Source organism: Chiroxiphia lanceolata, chromosome 1 (assembly GCF_009829145.1).
Source record: "Chiroxiphia lanceolata isolate bChiLan1 chromosome 1, bChiLan1.pri, whole genome shotgun sequence".
NCBI lineage: Eukaryota > Metazoa > Chordata > Aves > Passeriformes > Pipridae > Chiroxiphia > Chiroxiphia lanceolata.
In genome coordinates this window covers 131,282,212-131,300,332 of record NC_045637.1, presented here as the reverse complement: position 1 = coordinate 131,300,332, position 18,121 = coordinate 131,282,212, and the positions used below count along the sequence as shown (strand labels likewise).

Below are 18,121 nucleotides of genomic sequence, written 5' to 3'. Positions count from 1 at the left end.
CGCTGTGACGGCAGGGAGCCCTGGTGTGGTGCACGCTGCGAGGCCGGGGCAGCAGTTTGTCAGAGACATCCACCTTTGAACTATGAACCAATGAGAAAAGTGCAGAAGTTCAGTAACTGCTGCAATGGGTAAACAGCATTTTTGTGGCAACTACATAGGACCAAAGAGTGAGTTCAGAGGAAGGCGTTAAGGAGTGTAAGGACTTGTCCCAGACTTGTAACCCTAACCCTTACCTGTAGGTAAGTTTGCAGGTTCTATCTGGTAGTGCAGTGCTCTGCTCTGTAGTTTTTTTAAAAACAGTATGCTCTGAATTGCCAGATATTGACTCTTTTTTTATGTGGGTTTGGAGCTGTGCTGTTCTATCTTTAATAGATGCTTTTAAAAATTACTTGAAGAATCTTATATTTCTATGGATAAATTTAACTTTTTCCCAATTTTACCTCTTCCACAGTTCACTGTGGACAAAAGATAGTGGAGTTACTTCTAAGTTATGTGATGTTTACCTCAGGTTTGTGTTGCTTCAGGCATTAACTTTCACACTTCCAGTGTTAAAATATCCCCAAAGCAATTTAAATAATTTTGTTTTCTGTCACTGAGACCTGTTTTCACTGAGCTTTAGGACCTGTGAGTTCATTTTCTGTGTTAAAAAACAAGACAAAAGAAACCTGAGGAATAAGAGATCCATGACCAGTCAGTTTCTTAGTAAATTAGTTTCATTAGTCTAAATTCCTGGACCCTTTGCAAAGCAGAAATAAGATGCCAGAGAAAGAATCATTAGAAGAAGCTGGAAATGAATCCTCCTCTCTCACCTGGATTGAGAGTGCAGAATTTTGTAGCTAATACCATCGTGTCAAATTTGTGCTGATCCCATCTGGAAGGAGCCTTCATGTATCTGTGTATCTGCATATCTGCAGAGCTTTTTGCCCAATGATCTTGTTCCGTGTACACCGCTCCCCATCACCTGCCCAGGCACTACAAGTGCATTGATGAAAAATCAGTGTCCTGAAACACAGAGGACAAAGCCAGACATTGTGAAGACAGTGATTGGGAAGATTTTAAAAGTCCTGCTTCTTTGTCATGGATAGGTTAAGGCACACATTATATTGTATTTCAAGCGTTCACGGCTGTTTGTTTACTCAGAGATGAGATGAAGTGCAGGGAGAAGTAGCTCTATAGTGTCTGCTGGTGCAGTGTTTGCTGTTCTGCTGTGTGACACAATGTGTTTGGTTTTTTTTTATAAAAACTTCCCCCTCCCTTGTTTCTATGCCCCCCACACCTGTTGAAGTGCAGCTAACAACATGCTCTACCTTGCTGGGTTCAGTGCCCGTAATTGCATCATGGGCTAAGAAGGAATGTAGTGCTACATTTATTGCATAAAACTTTATGATGAATATATTGTAGAAGAAATCACAGTAGGCAACATAAACCTGATTTTTTTCATTGTCCTCTATTTTAAAAAATATTTATGTAGCATTTATTTTAGATTTGATCTGATCATATAGGAAAAAAAGAAAAATCACTAGTTCATGTCAAATCCAGTCTGATGTTGTTCACCTAAAGCTTCTAGCAATCAGTGTTTGTTCTGGCTTAAGTTAAGCCTGTCCCTGATGACTTTAGGATAAACTAAAAAGTAAAGTCTTTGGGAGACAAAGACCACTCATGATCTGCACCACATTTTAAATATACCTGTTATGCAATCTGGGGCAGTTTTCCACTAGCTAAATCCTAATGCCACTACCAGAGAAATCTGAGAAATTAGTAGTGCAATTCCACGAGTGAGAATTTTTATTTTTTTTGTCTCCATTTATTTTGGTTTTTAGTATATTAAGTTAACATATTTTAAATTATCTATAATTTTCCAATTGTTCTGAGCAGGATGAGGAAGAGACTCTTATAATTCCAGGGGGCTGTTTTTAGCAAGGGTATTGAAATGACTCTGTGAGTGGTTTCCTTTACAACTTTATAGGTCACCACCCTTCCTCTTGGAAATCGAAAATGTGACTTTTCCTTAACTTGTTGGACAATGCTTGCAGTGTTCTGGCATCCCACAACTTGTTGCAATAAATAAATTACAGTATAACTGGTTTGAAGGAAAAAGGTTTAACCTACTCTGGATATGTATGCATAACAATATTCCTATACACACAGGATGCTATCTATTTTTCTTTTTCTCTGGCATTAGTGACATTGAGAAATTGGTAAATTTGGTTCATATTTTTCTGGAGTGCCATGTAATATGAATGACTTTTCATTTTATGCATAGTGGTGACTCTTTCTAGTTACACTCTGTAGTGTGTCTGTAGGATAAGGATTTCCCCCTTGACAATGAAACTCCACCAAAGGACATCTATACCTTATTTGCACTCTTGGCTTGTATGTCATGAGTTTCTGTTTATTCATATATGTATTTTTACAAGAATTAATGTCCTTTCATATTAGTGCATAAATGATCCAAATTAAATATTATCATTTGCTTTAGCTTTCTGGTAAAATTACTCTAAATTCTCTGTCAAAATAGTATGGCTGTTTTTGACCACCTGCAAAATACTGAACGGTGACCACTATTACCACTGGAGCATCTTGGATGGAGTTGGTTTATTTATCTTTGTAACAAATCATAAACCCCTGTCACAGAACAGAAAAGTAATAAGTTGCTGGTATTACAAATAAATCAGTTAAAAGTTAGTGTCTCACTGAGTTGGGGGGGAGAAAAAACACAACTGAATCTGAAAAATACTGGCACCTGTAATTTTAAAACCTAATTTATCATGTACCTGAGGTAAAAGTTTCAGGAAAAAAACAGGTAAATGTGACATTGATAAGGCTTACAGAGTCTGTACTGAGTGCCCTTCTGTCCCTTCTGTCTAAGGGAAGCAAATGTATTCCCAGATTCTGGGGTATTTGAAATAGCCTTTGTCATCTTGTGATGATCATATAGACATTTAGGGGCTAATTGTCTTGCTGGTGTCAAGAATTTTGGTGTCAATTTAACAGAGAGGAAATCTTTATAATTGAATTTTGTTGTTATTGGAAGAGGCAGCTGGGATATACCACTGTAATGTATCATCCAGTACCTCCACCAGTGCCCTACCAAGAATTGCTTTTAAATCAGTGTGGAGGAGTAAGAGGGAAAAAAAAGAGCTTCAGAATATTCAAGCAAGATCTGTAAAAAGCTTTTTCTGATAGTAGGACAAATGTTAGTTAATGTATGAATGCTTCATTGTGTAGCAAAAATGCAGTAAAGACAATATTGTAAGCAATGTTCCTATTTGTTACTTGGTGTCAGAGTATTGCATACATCTGAGATTGCAGTTGTTGTGTCCAAACGCTGGATTTTTTTCCTACCCTGTATTAATGTTAGAACAGATTTCCACTGCATTGAGTTAGACTTTCTGTGCCTAAGGGATATTTTTGTGCCTCAGGTCTAGTTATTATATTGCTTTTTCATTGCCATATCTGATAAGATTAGGCAATTCAGTTACTTTCTTCCAACAACTAAAGTTCTGTCTTAATAAGCAGTTTATGACTGAGCAAACATCTGGGCTTAAACAGGTTTTACCACGACAGTTCAGATGTAATGGTGTGAGCCATAGTGAGATAACTTTTGTTCCTACAGGGAGGTAATCCAGAGCCAGGAGGACCCAAATCCCAACATCTCAGCATCTGGTAGACATTACACTGTACCACAACTACAACTCAGCATCTATGTGTTGAAAAGTATGAGTTGCAGGAGTAAAAAAACACGTCACTTGCTCAGTTTTGTACGGCTTTCACAACTTGATACAAGTAGCCTGGATACTATTCAAGCATATTTTTATAGTGTATTATAGTACACGAGTATACGAGTAGCCAGAGCTCCCAGTCATCCAAAAGGCTTGTCCAGCCAACATCAGTGCCTAGGTTGGTCTTTCATTTTCTTAGTATGATGATGATGATGATGTGTGCCCTCTGCTTCTTCAATGGGGCTCCCAGACGTGCCAGCTCCCAGATCTGTGCCAACAAATACGCACAGGGTGGAGGGCAGCACATGCTTCTGCACTCCTGGCAGACCTGTAGGATTTTAAGCTTTCAGTAAGTGTTGGCAAAAACTTTGTGGTTGATTCAGGGTTTGAATTTTCTGGTTTCCTGAAGTAAAATCTGTAGCCAGATGTATGGGATCAAAAGACAATCAGTATTCGATTTTCTGAACCAGTTATCAGCTTTGCTTTATGTGTTAGGTATGCTGCAAGGAACTGTGTTACAGTGAAAGGGAAGAAACACAATGATTTAAACAGAAGTATGTCCAGTTACTGCCAAGTGAATAGACCAGGCAAAATTACAGAATAAAGTGCAGGCTTTTTTCCATGAAAAAATTAGATTTTGTAAAAATAGATGAGGACAGGTATGTTTTATTATACAATGAGAAGCTGCCAACTTCTATGTTATAGAGGTTTTTGTTCCACTATTTTTTTTTTCCTCTATTTTTTTTTCCTCTGAGAAGTGGAAAACTTAATTTAGTAACAGTTTGTTCCTGTATCTGCTGATCACTGCAGTCTTTGGTACCCAGTGCTGTAGCAGATTTCATGATTACTTTGTTGCCTGTGGCACAGCTTTATTGCAGATACAAAAGAATTGTGGTGCTCTAATTAAACAGTTTTAAATACAACTTTCTGTTTCAGACTTATATTTTTCAGCTATTAGGAAAAATTTCTGGTTTTTTTCCCCCTTATATAAGACTAGTGAATATTGGTTTAAAATCCACTGGAAGCATCTCTGTAAGCTCAGCTCTGGCCACAGCTATGTGCAATGGCAGTGGAGAAACCCAGATGTGAGCCAGGCCTGTTCACCCTCACTTTGCAACAATGAACAAAGAAGTAGAAGTATCCTAAAGATACCAGAAGCACTAGATGATGTATTATCTGCCCCTTTGAACTGGCTTTATAGTGCTAAGCTGGAATTACATTTTTCCTGAGTGTCTCAAGCTTACGTAACACCCACAGTGAAAGGGAAAAGGGGAAACGATCAGAAATATCTGTGTATTTACAAGTAAATGCGCACACATGCACAGAGTAGGTTGAGGAGGGGTTATTTGTAACATGACGTAGTTGATATGTCTTTTTGTTTATTCTGTCAAGTGCTTAGTACATTTACAAGCAAAATAAAAGATCAGCAATGCAGTCCATGGAAAAGGAGCATGGTGAGCCTAAGGGAAAGGAGCTCCATGGTGGTCTGCCATGGAGACCACGCTCAGTCAGGTACTTCTGTGTGGTCCTGACTTTATCTTTCTGTAATCCCACCAAAGCAAGGGGACTGGCAATGTGTTTAAATGGGGTAGGTGGAACCTTTATTTTGTTTTCTGTTTGAGATTTTTTAGGTATGGAATTAAAAGAAAAAAGCTTAAAAAGCTCAAGTCAAAATTACTTCATTTTTGTTCTTCATTTTGATTGTCTGCATATTCTGCTTTTAGGACTTGTTTTTCCTGCCACATGTTTTTCACAGGGTCATGAAACAGATGTCTGCTCTTAAATCGAACTTTTTCAGTTCAACCCAATATCATTGTGGAAAACACTTTCTTGGCTTGTTTTCCAGCAACAATCCAATGATAGGTCAGAGTATAGAAGTTTCTGTATCATCACTGAGGCCTAGTCCCAAATCCCATACTGCAGTAGGACAAATTCTTCATTGACAAATCTTGTAGACAGTCATTTGCCCAGGTGGTCACATCATATGTTTGGCTGGGTAGTCAACTATGAATATAGAATGAGGTGCAGAGTGTATCCAAATGCCAAATCTTCTCTGTTGTGGGCAAGAGGGAGACCTGCCTTCCTTCTGTAAAGGAGAGAGGTGTTTTGGCAGCATCTAGGACATTTGCTACATTGACAGGACCCCTTGCATAGCAGTGAGTCATATTTTACATAGATCTCCTAGGTAAGTCCTAACTAATAGTAATGTATGTTTTATAAGAGAAGAATTGAGGGCTATCCCCCTTTCTTCAGTTAGTATTAAAAAAAGCCCAAATCAACACAACAGCAACGGAAAACCCCCAAAAACCAAAACCAACCAAAAAACCCAACCAAATGAACTAAACAAAAAACAAACAAAAAACCCCAAAGAAAACAATCACCAGAAAACGGTCCTGCAAAACTTCCTGGAGACCTTTGCCCAGTGGTGGTGATGCATCCTGAAAGAGGAAGCAGTAGGCTGCAACTTTGCTCTCTAGGTCATTGCAGCATTCAGACGAGCTCATAATACTGGATTTTGGTTGCCAGAAGAAAGTGCTCTAACTAACTTCATATGAGCAGACAAGGTTAGTGCTGCAGGGAGCATTTTCTGGCTGCTGTGTGGTTAAATCATGTTTGTTTAATGTGGTTTTTTTTTAAATTGTGGTTTTTTAAGTCACATACTGCCTCTGTTTCTGCACCCTATGTCATCAGAGACTGAACGATTGGCTCTCCTGCTGGGGCATTGCCCGTGTCAGGTCCAGGCTTGCCACTACCATGTGGGCTGACTCAGGCACTCAGGCAGCTCCTGAATTCTGCTAGGGTCTCCTAGAATGTGTCATGGGGACTGGAAGCACAGAAGTTTGTTGCTTATTTATTTGCTTTTTGCATTAAAGATCTTATTAATTGCATCATCTTCAGTTGTTATATTAATAGAGCTAAGTTTGATTACTGTAACTTGATTTAAAGGGGAAAAAATGCTGCTCCCAACATAATATTGTACAGTTACGTCATGGAATCATAGAATGGTTTGGGTTGGAAGGGACCTTAAAGATCATCTATTTCCAACCCCCTGCCATGGGCAGTGATGCCAGTCACTAGATTATGTTGCTCAGGCCCCCATCCAACCTGGCCTTGAACATTTCCAGGGATGGAGCATCCACAACCTTTCTAGGCAGCCTGCTACAGTGTTTCATCATCCTCTGAGTAAAGAATTTCTTCCTAACATCTAATCTAATTCTGCCCCCTCAGAATCCATTTAATCTTAATATGAAATAGCTTTTGCTTGGACATTTTCTCTTGCTTTTCTAGTAAGTTAGTCTAATCTCAACGGAGGTATAACTCAGCTTTAGTAAAAGTTTGTGATTTTTTTAAGAATTCAGTGTATTATTTTCAAGATTCATCATTTTCCTAATAGTGTGCTGAAATATACTACCACTGCACAGTATTATAAGCTGTGGATATAAGAGGTATTGTGTGTACAAGTGGTATGGCCTTTAATTTCTGGTTTGAATTGCATGATGGAAGGTAAACTTGCTGGTGAATAATGAAAAGAAATTTAATTGATGTAAAGGACATCTGTACATGCTCTCAGTACCCAAATTAATTCAATTACATTTTCTGCTGTTGTAGAATGCATTTATTTTAGAATGCAGTGAGAATTAAATGGCGATTGCTAATGTTTCTGGGTACCTGTAGGTACAATATCAGCACAGAATATTGAGCATTATGTGAAGGAAAACCCCCAACTGTAAATTTTTGTTACTTTTCTCATTTAAATAGTACAATAAATTCCAATAGAATATAGTCAAAACATGCAACTCTTTGGCAATCATTTGGAGGGATATTTTAATTGCTTCATTTTAAAGAGAAATTAGAATAATCTACTATTTAAAAATTTGAATTTCTGTGTCTGTCCCCTCTATAACCCTGCCATTGCATTTCCCCATTCCTGGGCAGGAAGCTACAGGTGCTGTTTTCACAAAACTTTGTCAAAACTATTTTAAATGAAAACACTTTTATTTTTCTTGCCGTCATTCAACAAGAAATGAGTTTGTTGGCTCTATCAGTTTCCAACTGGGCAAATATCCACCAGTGTTTTTCAAGATAATTCACAGCTGATACCAGCCCTGAGGCCATTCTTTGGGAGGTTCCCCAGAGAGTAGCCTGAATTCTCATGGGGATGCAGGCTAAACCAGGGCTGCCTCCAGAACCTAGTCCTTTAGGTTTGCATCATCACTGTTCAGATGAAGCAGCCTGAGAAAAACACCAGTCCCATACATGAGACTTACTGTGCCCTTGCTGTCAGGAAAATAACAGAGTTTCTGTTGTGATTTACTGGAACTTTATCAGCAGGTGGGAAAGTTATATGGCTCCTAAATCAACTTTACATCCCAAATGCCATTGAGGTTTGACTGGCTAGATCAGGTGGAAGGATTTCCTTTGTGGTTGGGAATATCTGTCAGATAGCATCAGTAGTATGCAGTGCTAAATATTTCTACTGATAGAAGTTTGACATTGTTATAGTTGGTATCCTAGTGATGCAAGTTTAGATGCTGACACCCATGGTTTCCATGGGATGATAAAGCATATATAAATCAGCAGAACAGTTGCTGCATGCTGCCTAAAGCTCACTTCTGTATATTCTCCAAACACTGCATGTATACATTATGGTTTAAGTTAAGGTACCTACATAATACCCGTCTGCAGTTCAAGTGCGAAATATTTCTCTGAGGGTACGGATGTGAGGAAGTTGTTAAAGCCAAGGAAAGGGACGAATCTAGTGGTTAGGAGTACAGCACTGTTTGATCCATCTTCTGCAATGTTTTAAGCACATGTTTAGTAATTACTTGTGTTCCTTCACTCATTGCTGACTTGACCTTTTGAAAATGCCTCTCCCTGTTTCCGTTTGTCTTTTCTAGGAAGGGATGATAATATCCAATAATCAGCGCTGAAGAATCAGCCAGCTGAGCAGTACTGCAATTCTCCAGCAATATGGCTTGTGTTTGTATGTGTTAGTACAAGGGAAGGTGTTCCCCCGAACCCCTTATGATTATAAAATAACGTGTGATTTTTTGAAGAAGTTAGTGACTGAAGTGTAGAAGCTTCTGACAGGACCTATTTAATTCTTTGTAGAAATACAGTCCAATAGCGTTCAGTGGCTAAGAAAAAACTGTGGCTATCAGCATCTGGACTGTGCTATTAATCTTTTCTTGAGTTTAGGGGCATAAACCATTTGTGGTTTGTGCAGTGAGGTTATCTCTGGGTTTTTTTGTTGTGTCATGTAAAACAGATCTTCTTTTACTCAGAATGGCAAACTTTACCTGGTAACAATTCAGCTCTGTTAAATGATTTGAGTTTTCCTGAAAGGCACAGGAGCAAGCAGGTTATAATGTGAAGAAATCATACCTTAGTCATTTTTCTGACTTTGTTTGACTTCAAAGGTAGCTTTGTATGTAGGCTGTGAAACGCTTGGCCCCGCACCAGCCATAACAAACATAAAATTCTGTTAGTACATTTACTTCATATTGTTGCCAAGATCCATCAAAACACTGGGAAAACTTTATGTATTTCATAACCTCTTTCAGGCATTTCCCTGGACATTACCTGATAAGTATTGTCAGACTTTACTACAGTCAAAAAGGTATTTCACCTCCTGCAACTCAGCATTGAGGGTCAGCATCTTAGGATCTGAGCATCTAGGATATCGCAATATAGAAGTGAAAGGTGAGCTCTCCTAGATAGGGTTCTAGTATTTTGTTACTATTGATCATGAGGCCTATGTTAATCAATATAAGAGAGGAAGAGAGATGATAATTACTGAATGACTTGAACATCTAGTATATTAATTTTTCAGAATTTGGTGAAAGAATTGAAAAAGTGATTTTTCTGTTATGAGCAATGAAGTATGCTTATTTCTGTGGCCAACTGGAAGGCAGAAACCAGCCATATATGGGCTGGAGTTCTCCAAAGAATGTTCAATAAATAGATAGTTTGGAAGAAAGTTCCTCAGGGTCTCAAGAACACAGCAGTTCGGGAGGGAGAGGATTCTATTTCCAGCTCAAGAAATAGTTAGCGCCACAGGGCTTGTTTATTCAGTGTGGAGAGAAGACTAAGATGAGTAAGTTCTTGAAAAAGTAAATTCTCTCTTCATGAAACAGCATAGCAGTAAAATCATGGTCACAGGTTAAAAACATTAGCTTTTTATTGGCAACTGGTGTTTGTTTTGGCAGGGTTTGTTTCCATTTGGACCCCCTTTTGCTGGCTGACACAGGTGCATGGTACACTTGGCCACACGGTAGAAGCAGCCTGTGCCAACTCCTGGTTTGACTGGTGGATGTAGGAGAGGTGGTCAGGATACATCTGACTCCTTTTGAGAGCTGTCAAAACTGCATCTGCCTCACACTGGGCTGATAGGCAGCAAAAATGCACCTGCCCATTTTGCTTCCTGCCCATGGCCAAGGAAATGTGGAATTTCGTGGAGTGACACATCCGGCCCCTGTGCTCTTAAACCTGAAAGTGTTACTGAATGTAGGGGCTGTATCCCAGATGTGTTTTGCTCGCAACAGCTGGGTGGGAAGACAGCAGCCTGAATAGAGCAAGGACAATAGCCAGGCAGTGTAGGACATTGACTTTTAGTAGATGTGCAGCAGTAGCATAGTCAAGAGTTGCCCGGGGACTAGACTTGGGAATATTACAAATTCTGGAAGGAGACTATATTTTTCCAGTATATGTTCTGTCAGACCGTAGGAAAGTCTAAACACAGACTGAACATAACTGCCCTGAACAGCATTGACTTCCTTGGGAGTGTTTCAGGTAAAGGGAGAGGAAATGAAGTCTCTCCCACTTGCCTGTCTTGGTACTGTGTGCGGTCATTGTGAACAGCTCATCAACCTTTTTTGGCAACATCCCTTTGAGGATAATCCAGATTTCCCTTCCTGTCACTTTCTAGGATCTGTACCCAAAAAGGTAACAAATGGTGAGGGGAAACTACCATTTTCATAGGACTTGGATAGGCTTAAACCATCCCTGGTGGCTTCCTGTTTTAGTAGTTGTAATTGCTAAAAGAATTATTAATATATGCTTCATTAAGTCTTTTGTAATAATTGTGGATCGGTGGAGAATAAGGATATCCAACAGGAAATTAGAAAATTATTGGGCTTTCAAAATTTTTCCTATACCTTTCTCTTTTCTTCCTAGATTACAATTTTTAGGAAAAATTAATCAAAGTTGTTTGTGTAGGAATGTCTGTGTTATTAAAATCTAAAATTTCTTTTTCAAATCTAGATTATCGATAAGGAGATTAATCCCTTTGTGGACAAGTGGGAAGAAGAAGGACAGTTCCCAGCACATAAAGTGTTTAAAACGCTGGGACAGGCTGGATTTCTTGGTGTGGATAAGCCAACAGGTAAGAGAGTGTATAACTCCTGAGTATTGATGCTGATGGTGATAGACTAAATACATTATCTGAATTTCCTCTTGACCCAGATAAAAACATGGGTTGGAATTTATGCAAAGTTTACTTTTATTCCTCAGTCGCATATGTGCTGGTTGCCAACTCTGCAAATACAGAAAATAACATTGCTGAATGCTCAAGTTGTTATTCTCAAAATGTAAAAATGTTAAAACCTACACAACTGTTATTTTAAAGTCAGTGAAATGAACACCATTTCAATTTTCAACATAAAATCTGTATAATAACTTTTCTTCTGGATCTGGACACATATGGAATAATCTAAATCTTCATTAATGAAACCACAGTTTGAAGACATTGAAAGTGTTTTAAGATTTGGCCTATACACTTCCTGAACTTGCAACCTGTACATCACTGTAATGTATTCTGTCTCACTGTTCAAAGAATGAGGTTAGTGTGGGTTTTAGGCCATTATACCCTAGACTGTGTTTAAAATGCACTATTCCAGCCCACAATAGCCTGAACAGAACAGCCTAACATACAATGACAGAGCAAGTTTCATGTGTATGTATATCTATCTATATCTATATCTATATCTATATCTATATCTATATCTATATCTATATCTATATCTATATCTATATCTATATCTATATCTATATCTATAGAGATATCTATAGAGATATCTATAGAGATATCTATATCTATAGAGATATCTATAGAGATATCTATAGAGATATCTATAGAGATATCTATAGAGATATCTATAGAGATATATATAAGTGATGCAAAAAGTCAGGAAGTCCAGAGGAATAGGAAGTATTTCTGCTCTTCAGCTACAATACATATTCCACTACTTTTTTTGTTTACATGCAATATATATATACTTGTTTTCTTCTTGGATGTTACTGTTACATGTTCATGTCAAAATTCCCTGTTCTTTTCCCCTCGTTTTCTTACTCATGGTCAAAAAGTCTAAAACAAAGGCAGGTTTACACAAGCAAACTTTTAGCAACTGGGGTGAATTCAGAGCAGCCAGAAGGGACAATGTTTGAACAGGTAACTCTAGATAGTTGCCTATAAGGAGCAAGTCACACAACCTTAGCTATGCCACACCACATCATTATGTTGCTAAGGGATAGGGCTCTGTGGAACAAATTATACCTTTTTACCACCTACTTTCAGAGGAAATTTTTCCTCTTGAAATAAACTTTCATATTCTTACACATTACAATGTGGAAGGTTTTTCCCTAGTTGTTCAGCTGTTGGAGCTCAGAGAACTGTTTAGCTATGATTGTCTGACAAATCCAATTAGGTCTGAGCTGGTATTTCTTTACAGAAATGCTGACAGTTTGAGATTATACTTCAGATCTATTTAAAGGACAAATAGGATTATTGGGGGAGGGAGAAAACCACCTCTGCCTTCTGCTATAATTGTTTCATAGGCAAATTTGGATTGCATCTCAGTGGGTCTCCTTCACACTGCTAATATTCGTGTTGGTTGTAATAGTGGTGCATTATATTGTTGGCAGATTGCAGTCCTGTCTTGTTATATTCATCTTGGAACATGCAGGGACTTCAGCTGGGGTAAGGAACCTCACTGCTGAGCGTGCTGCACATAAAACATTGTAGAGATGGGAACTTTGTATAATGCTCACAAAATAGATAGGACAAGAAATAACTGGAGTTACATCTAGTGAAGAAGGGACTTGTGGAGGTAAAGTTTGGCACAGAAACTTGCATGTACTGTCTATACTTGTCATATTCATGTTTAAGACTGTTTTAACTTTGGCCTTGATGCTTGTTTCTAGCTGTTAATGTAATTTATTTGGCCTCTGCAGCTGCATTTTATAAAAGCTATAAAAAATGGATAAAATTCTCAGAAACCTGTGGTCCATCTCAATTCATCTTCTGGAGCAAGGTATTGTTGGGTACAGAAAATGCACCAACCCCTTGGAAGATGCTGTCTTTGCAGCATTCAGTTGTGCAACAGAATGTCACTAGATCCAGCTTTGCTGTGTATTGGTGTAATCACATCAGGTAGAACCTGAAAGTCCTGAAACTTTCTCATGATGGTAAGTGAAACAGTCAGGTGTGGGACTGTTTCAGGTGTGGCACAATCTCAACAGCATGACTTAGGCAAAGCCTGGAATTCTTTCTCTTTTACACTTCTACAAAGTACTTACACTTGATGTGTGATTAGCAGGTACTGGTAGTAGTATTAAAATAAAATTAAGAGATATGCCTTTTATGCTCTGCCCAGATGCTTCTGCTATTTAAGTGTTGTGTGCAGAGGAAGAGAGGTCTTAAGAGATTTGTGGAAGCCAAGAGCAGCTGGGAGTTTTGGAGGGATGTTGTGGGAGGTCTGGAGAAGAGAGCTTAAACTGATCTGAGGAGAACAATTGCAATATAGAGCAGTGTGAGTAACAGCCTGCCCTAGTTTCTCTTTTCAGCACAAACCAAATTATAATTATCATATTGCATCTCTTCAAATCCAGATCATAAAATATTCTCTTTAAAGAACATTTTTTTTTTTTTTTAGTTAACTCACTTCAGTAGCAGCTGCAATTATGAAATAAAAATTTTTCTGAATTCATTTTCCGAGATCATTCTCTCAAGTATGGAAGTTTTTTTTCCCTGCAGAATTAATTTTGAAGATTTTTGGTTGGGCAGAAAAGGGTCACAAACTTGTTTTGCTTAGATAGACGGAAACATCTGTTGGATTTCAGATTTGTTGAAAGTGGACTTTTTCCTGTGTAAACACCATTCCCTTTATGAACAATGAGCTGCTTTTGAGCAGGTTTTTAAAAGAATGTGCCTTACATGTATCCCTTATCATTGGAAACTTTCTCCATGTGGAGAACTGATTTGGGGCACTATTTTTATTGCAAAGGTTCCATCAACTCCCACTGTAGTCAGTTGTGGGCTACAAACTTAACAGAGTTTTCCTATATATTTTTCACAGTTGTTTATGCTTCTAGTGAATATTGGCTGTGGTTCAGGATGTTAGTTGGAGGGGTTGTGTAAACACTGTGGGCAAGGTCCAAACATGCACCCATAATTGGAGAATTCTTAAGATGGTAAGCAGATTTAACTTATTACACTGTCTGGTCCATTCTCTACCAGAGAAAGTGTCTTCTTGTTGAACCATTTGTCTGCTCTGTTATTTTTTACATGACTCAAAAATAGTGCATATGCTGGTTTTCCTTAGGAAAAAGTCTGTGTTCTGTTATATAGGGAGATTCTTCCTATTAGTAAAATACATGCAGAAAAGTGAAATCATTTATGCATAGAAAGTGTCTTTTTGCTCTATTACAGAATCACTCAGTCCAGCCTGAAGTATTTCATTTGAGGGGAAAAAACCAGCATCTCTGTATACTTACTATTCTTCATTTATATTTACTGAGTACTTATCCATAAATTATAAAATTCTGGATTATGGAGGTACTGACAATCCCAATAGTAAGGGCTGAAAATAGTAGTGTACGCAGCAACAATATTTTAAGTCATCTTGGTTGTTGGCCATTGTCTGCTTTTCTAAGGGAAGTGGGCAAGATATATTCTTTGAATTGTTTAATGTGCACATTAAACATGAGATGAGATATTGGAGTAAAAGCTGAAAAGATCTATGTGGTCATTTGTGATCTTACGGTTTATGAATCAAAGCCTTGGCTGTTGCTAAATCTTAGGATGTGTTGCCAAATACACAGGCTCAAAATGTACTGTTCTGTGCCTGTGTAGTCCAATGCAGATGATTAAAAGTTGTTTTTATCAGCTGATGCGTAAGTACAGGAATCCCATAAAGGATGGGAGAGGAAGATTTGTAAGAGGGCAGTGTCTGCTCTCCTGAATACTCACATAGCATCACTGTGAAACATGAGTGATAATGATGCCCACTCTGGGTATTTCAGTAGTGTTTTCACTGGCAGTACTATAGGAATATTTAGCAGAATGCATTAGCAGCTAGAAATAATTATGACAGATTTGTCCAAATAGTAGCCTTTATTCATTCCTGTCAAACACTTAGCAGTGAACTTAGAAAATAGGTTCTTAAATATATCAAGAAAGTCAGGAAACTGTGGTAAGACTTGTACATGGATGGGAAAGTGTAATTCTGCACTACATATTTCATTCCCTTACTGCTGGAATATATTACTTGGAGAAAGTAATAAGCAGCATGTTCTTGTCATTTGAGATAGATAAGCATCTGATGAAACAAATGCTTCAAATGATTGATTGCACTGCAATTGGAAAATGATGCAATATCTTTCCTTAAGAAAGCCTGTCTAAGTGTCTGTGTGTGAATGTGGGAATATAGATCTAGACTACCCTCTAAGGTTAATTTTGTTGTTTTCTTCACATGTGTACATTTCTCTGGTATAGTGGGACCTTATGAGAATCACTTGGAAAGAATATGTGAGGTTATTTTTTTTCCCCTTTCCATAATACTGTGCCTTATTATTATATGGAATGAGCAAAGGAAGGACCTGGGAGGAGCAGTGAATTCTGTCACTAGAAAGGGATTTAGTAGTTCAGGTGAAACAGTGTTTGATAGTATTTAATAGAGTAACTGAAAGTTTTTCTGGTACATCTATGGATAAAAGCAAAAAGGGATATATTTGTCAGAAGTGAATTAATTTGCCCCAAACCATTTCTGTATGGCTACAATGGACTGGCTCCAATGCTTGTGCTTGATTTAGATTTAAGCACAGTCAGCTGAACTAATTGCTTATCTCTTTTTCACTTACAAAGGAGTGCAATAGTAGTTCATAAATAATAGTTGCTCTCCAAAAGTTTGTGAGAGAAGCTGTTGTGCCATGTTTTCAGACAGCAGTGAACCAGCAAATCAGCACTCTGAAATGTTTATCAGCTATCATGTATACCTGTTTTGCAATCAAGAAATAACTTTGATAGGCCTCTGAAAAACCAATAGATCAAATAAGTCACTGCTTTATTTGAATCAATTTGATGACAAAATTAGTGATGGGTGGCAGGAGTTTGGAGACCTTGATCAGATAAGTATAAGAAATTTCAGGTGCTTATCTGACCTTGTTGATTTGGTGGATTGCATTGAAATCTCAGGAAAACAGGTTTTTGTAAGTGCACATATAAGTTCACGTGTGGTTAAGACTTTTTTTCCCCTCCTCTGCTGTTGTGAAATGCTGACAATTCAACTCCCACCTTGCATCTTGCAAGTGCAGGATGAAATTAATTTGAAAATAGTAGGGAGGGGACAGTTTGCTGCATTTCACAGATCATCAGATATTTCTGATCAGACAAGGAAATGAGAACTTGAATTCATCTTTTTTTTTTTTTTTTCTCAGCTGTGCACATGACTTGGAAACGGGAGTGCTTCATTCTTCATGGCTGGTTGGGAAGTGCAGCAGTACCTCTGGGAATAGCTTGTTCAGCTACCAGCAGCAGTTTTGTAGAAACACCCAGCAGAGAACAGACTTACTGAAGGACAGCCAGTCTCTGTGGAAGAGATAATCTTCTTTTAAAGGTTTTGTTGATAGAGGGATCAGATTAGTTCCTGGGATTCTGTTTTTGTACTTGAGATAAAGCAAATCCTCACACTTCTGACTTGTAATGCACAACACAGCAGTACCTCATGTGATTCAGGTATGCTTATACCATTACCTCAGGGGCAGACTTAGGAGTTTCTGAAATCTGGTACTTGTACCACTGGCAGTTACAGATTATGTCAAAATGATATTGAGAAATAAATTTAAAATGCCTCTTTCTTGGAGGAAGTGAGAAGTATTTAACTGGAAGCAAATGCTCACCTATGTATGTGCAATGAAATCCTTGAGCTCTTGACGCACCATTCTCTCACGTCATACCTGCCGTGCCAAATTCCCTTCTGTGTATCACAGGCTTTGCACAAACTGTCAGATCTCTATAGATCTGACAGATCCCAGAAGCTGACTGGGAACACTTAGACTACATTTGTAGAGAAGAGATGGTTACAAGCAGCTGTCGCTGTGCTGTTCTGCTCTGGGTTGTGCAGGAGAGTCTGTCCTCTCTTGTACTTGACGTTCCCTCAGTTTTGTAGGAAATCGTTCGATTTGGGGATTTTTCACAGACATAAATCTGCTAAAAATCTGATGGTCTTGATTTTATAATTGTGAATAAGAGAGGAATGCACACTAAAGAGAGCAGGTGAATATATTAAAGAAATATGAAATCATATAATACCTGAAAAGAATATAGGAATTGAGACCTTATCATATAAGACACACTGTTTGGGAAGTTTGCACTAGAACAGTAATGTTTATTCTTTACTTTTGTGGATCGTATGGCAAGACTGCCTCTTGATAAAGCCTGGCCAATGAATTAGCTTACACTAAAATAATGTTGGTATTAAGTGTCTCTCTAATTTACACATAGCTGTCTTTTCCCATCAAGATTCTTGACATCTGTCATATGCCTGGATGGCATAATCAAAAATCTTTCTGAAAGGTATGAGTGCACCTACTACTCTTTGAGACATGTCAGTACACTGAGTGTTGTGAGCATGGGGAAATTATCTTCGTGAAGTGTAGGCCTAATTCAGTTTTACCCACTCATTTTTGCATTATGAACTGCTGGAGGTGAAGGTTGATTTCTGTCATGGGGCTGAAATGGGGAAAAATATTGTGAAACAGTCATTCTGAGGATGGCATAGAAAATCTCTAAAAAGATTTTTACTTGTCAACACTTGCAGATCCCATGGGTCAATAACCAAAATAAAACTTTGAATGATACCTATCTTGAAGAGAGGATTAACAAGATTGCAGTAAAAGTGTGTTGTTCCTAGTTAAGTGTTTCTATCCCCAGCATTTGAGCATGATAAGAAGCTGGTGTCCAGGCTGTGCAAACCTGCACATGTTTAGCTGAATAAGAAGAAATGAAAGGGGAAAAACTAGACAAGAAAGGTGTTTAGTTTTAGTTCTCCTATTCTGTTCTAACATTTTTAATCCCTAGTGACCCAGTTCATGCAAAATCATAAGCACAATTAATAATCTAA

General features: G+C 38.1%; 1 protein-coding gene across 2 annotated transcripts in view; it reads left to right on the top strand.

The window, feature by feature from the left end:
* The window catches only part of LOC116785366 (probable acyl-CoA dehydrogenase 6), a 78,841-nt gene that overhangs the window by 632 nt on the left and 60,088 nt on the right, over positions 1-18,121 (top strand). For both annotated transcript variants that reach the window (XR_004356506.1, XM_032684684.1), the window contains exon 2: positions 10,986-11,106. Coding sequence is in view for 1 of the 2 variants with exons in the window: in XM_032684684.1 (XP_032540575.1) it covers positions 10,986-11,106 (121 nt within the window). In the remaining variant the exon portion in view is untranslated. The remainder of the gene's footprint in view (positions 1-10,985; positions 11,107-18,121) is intronic.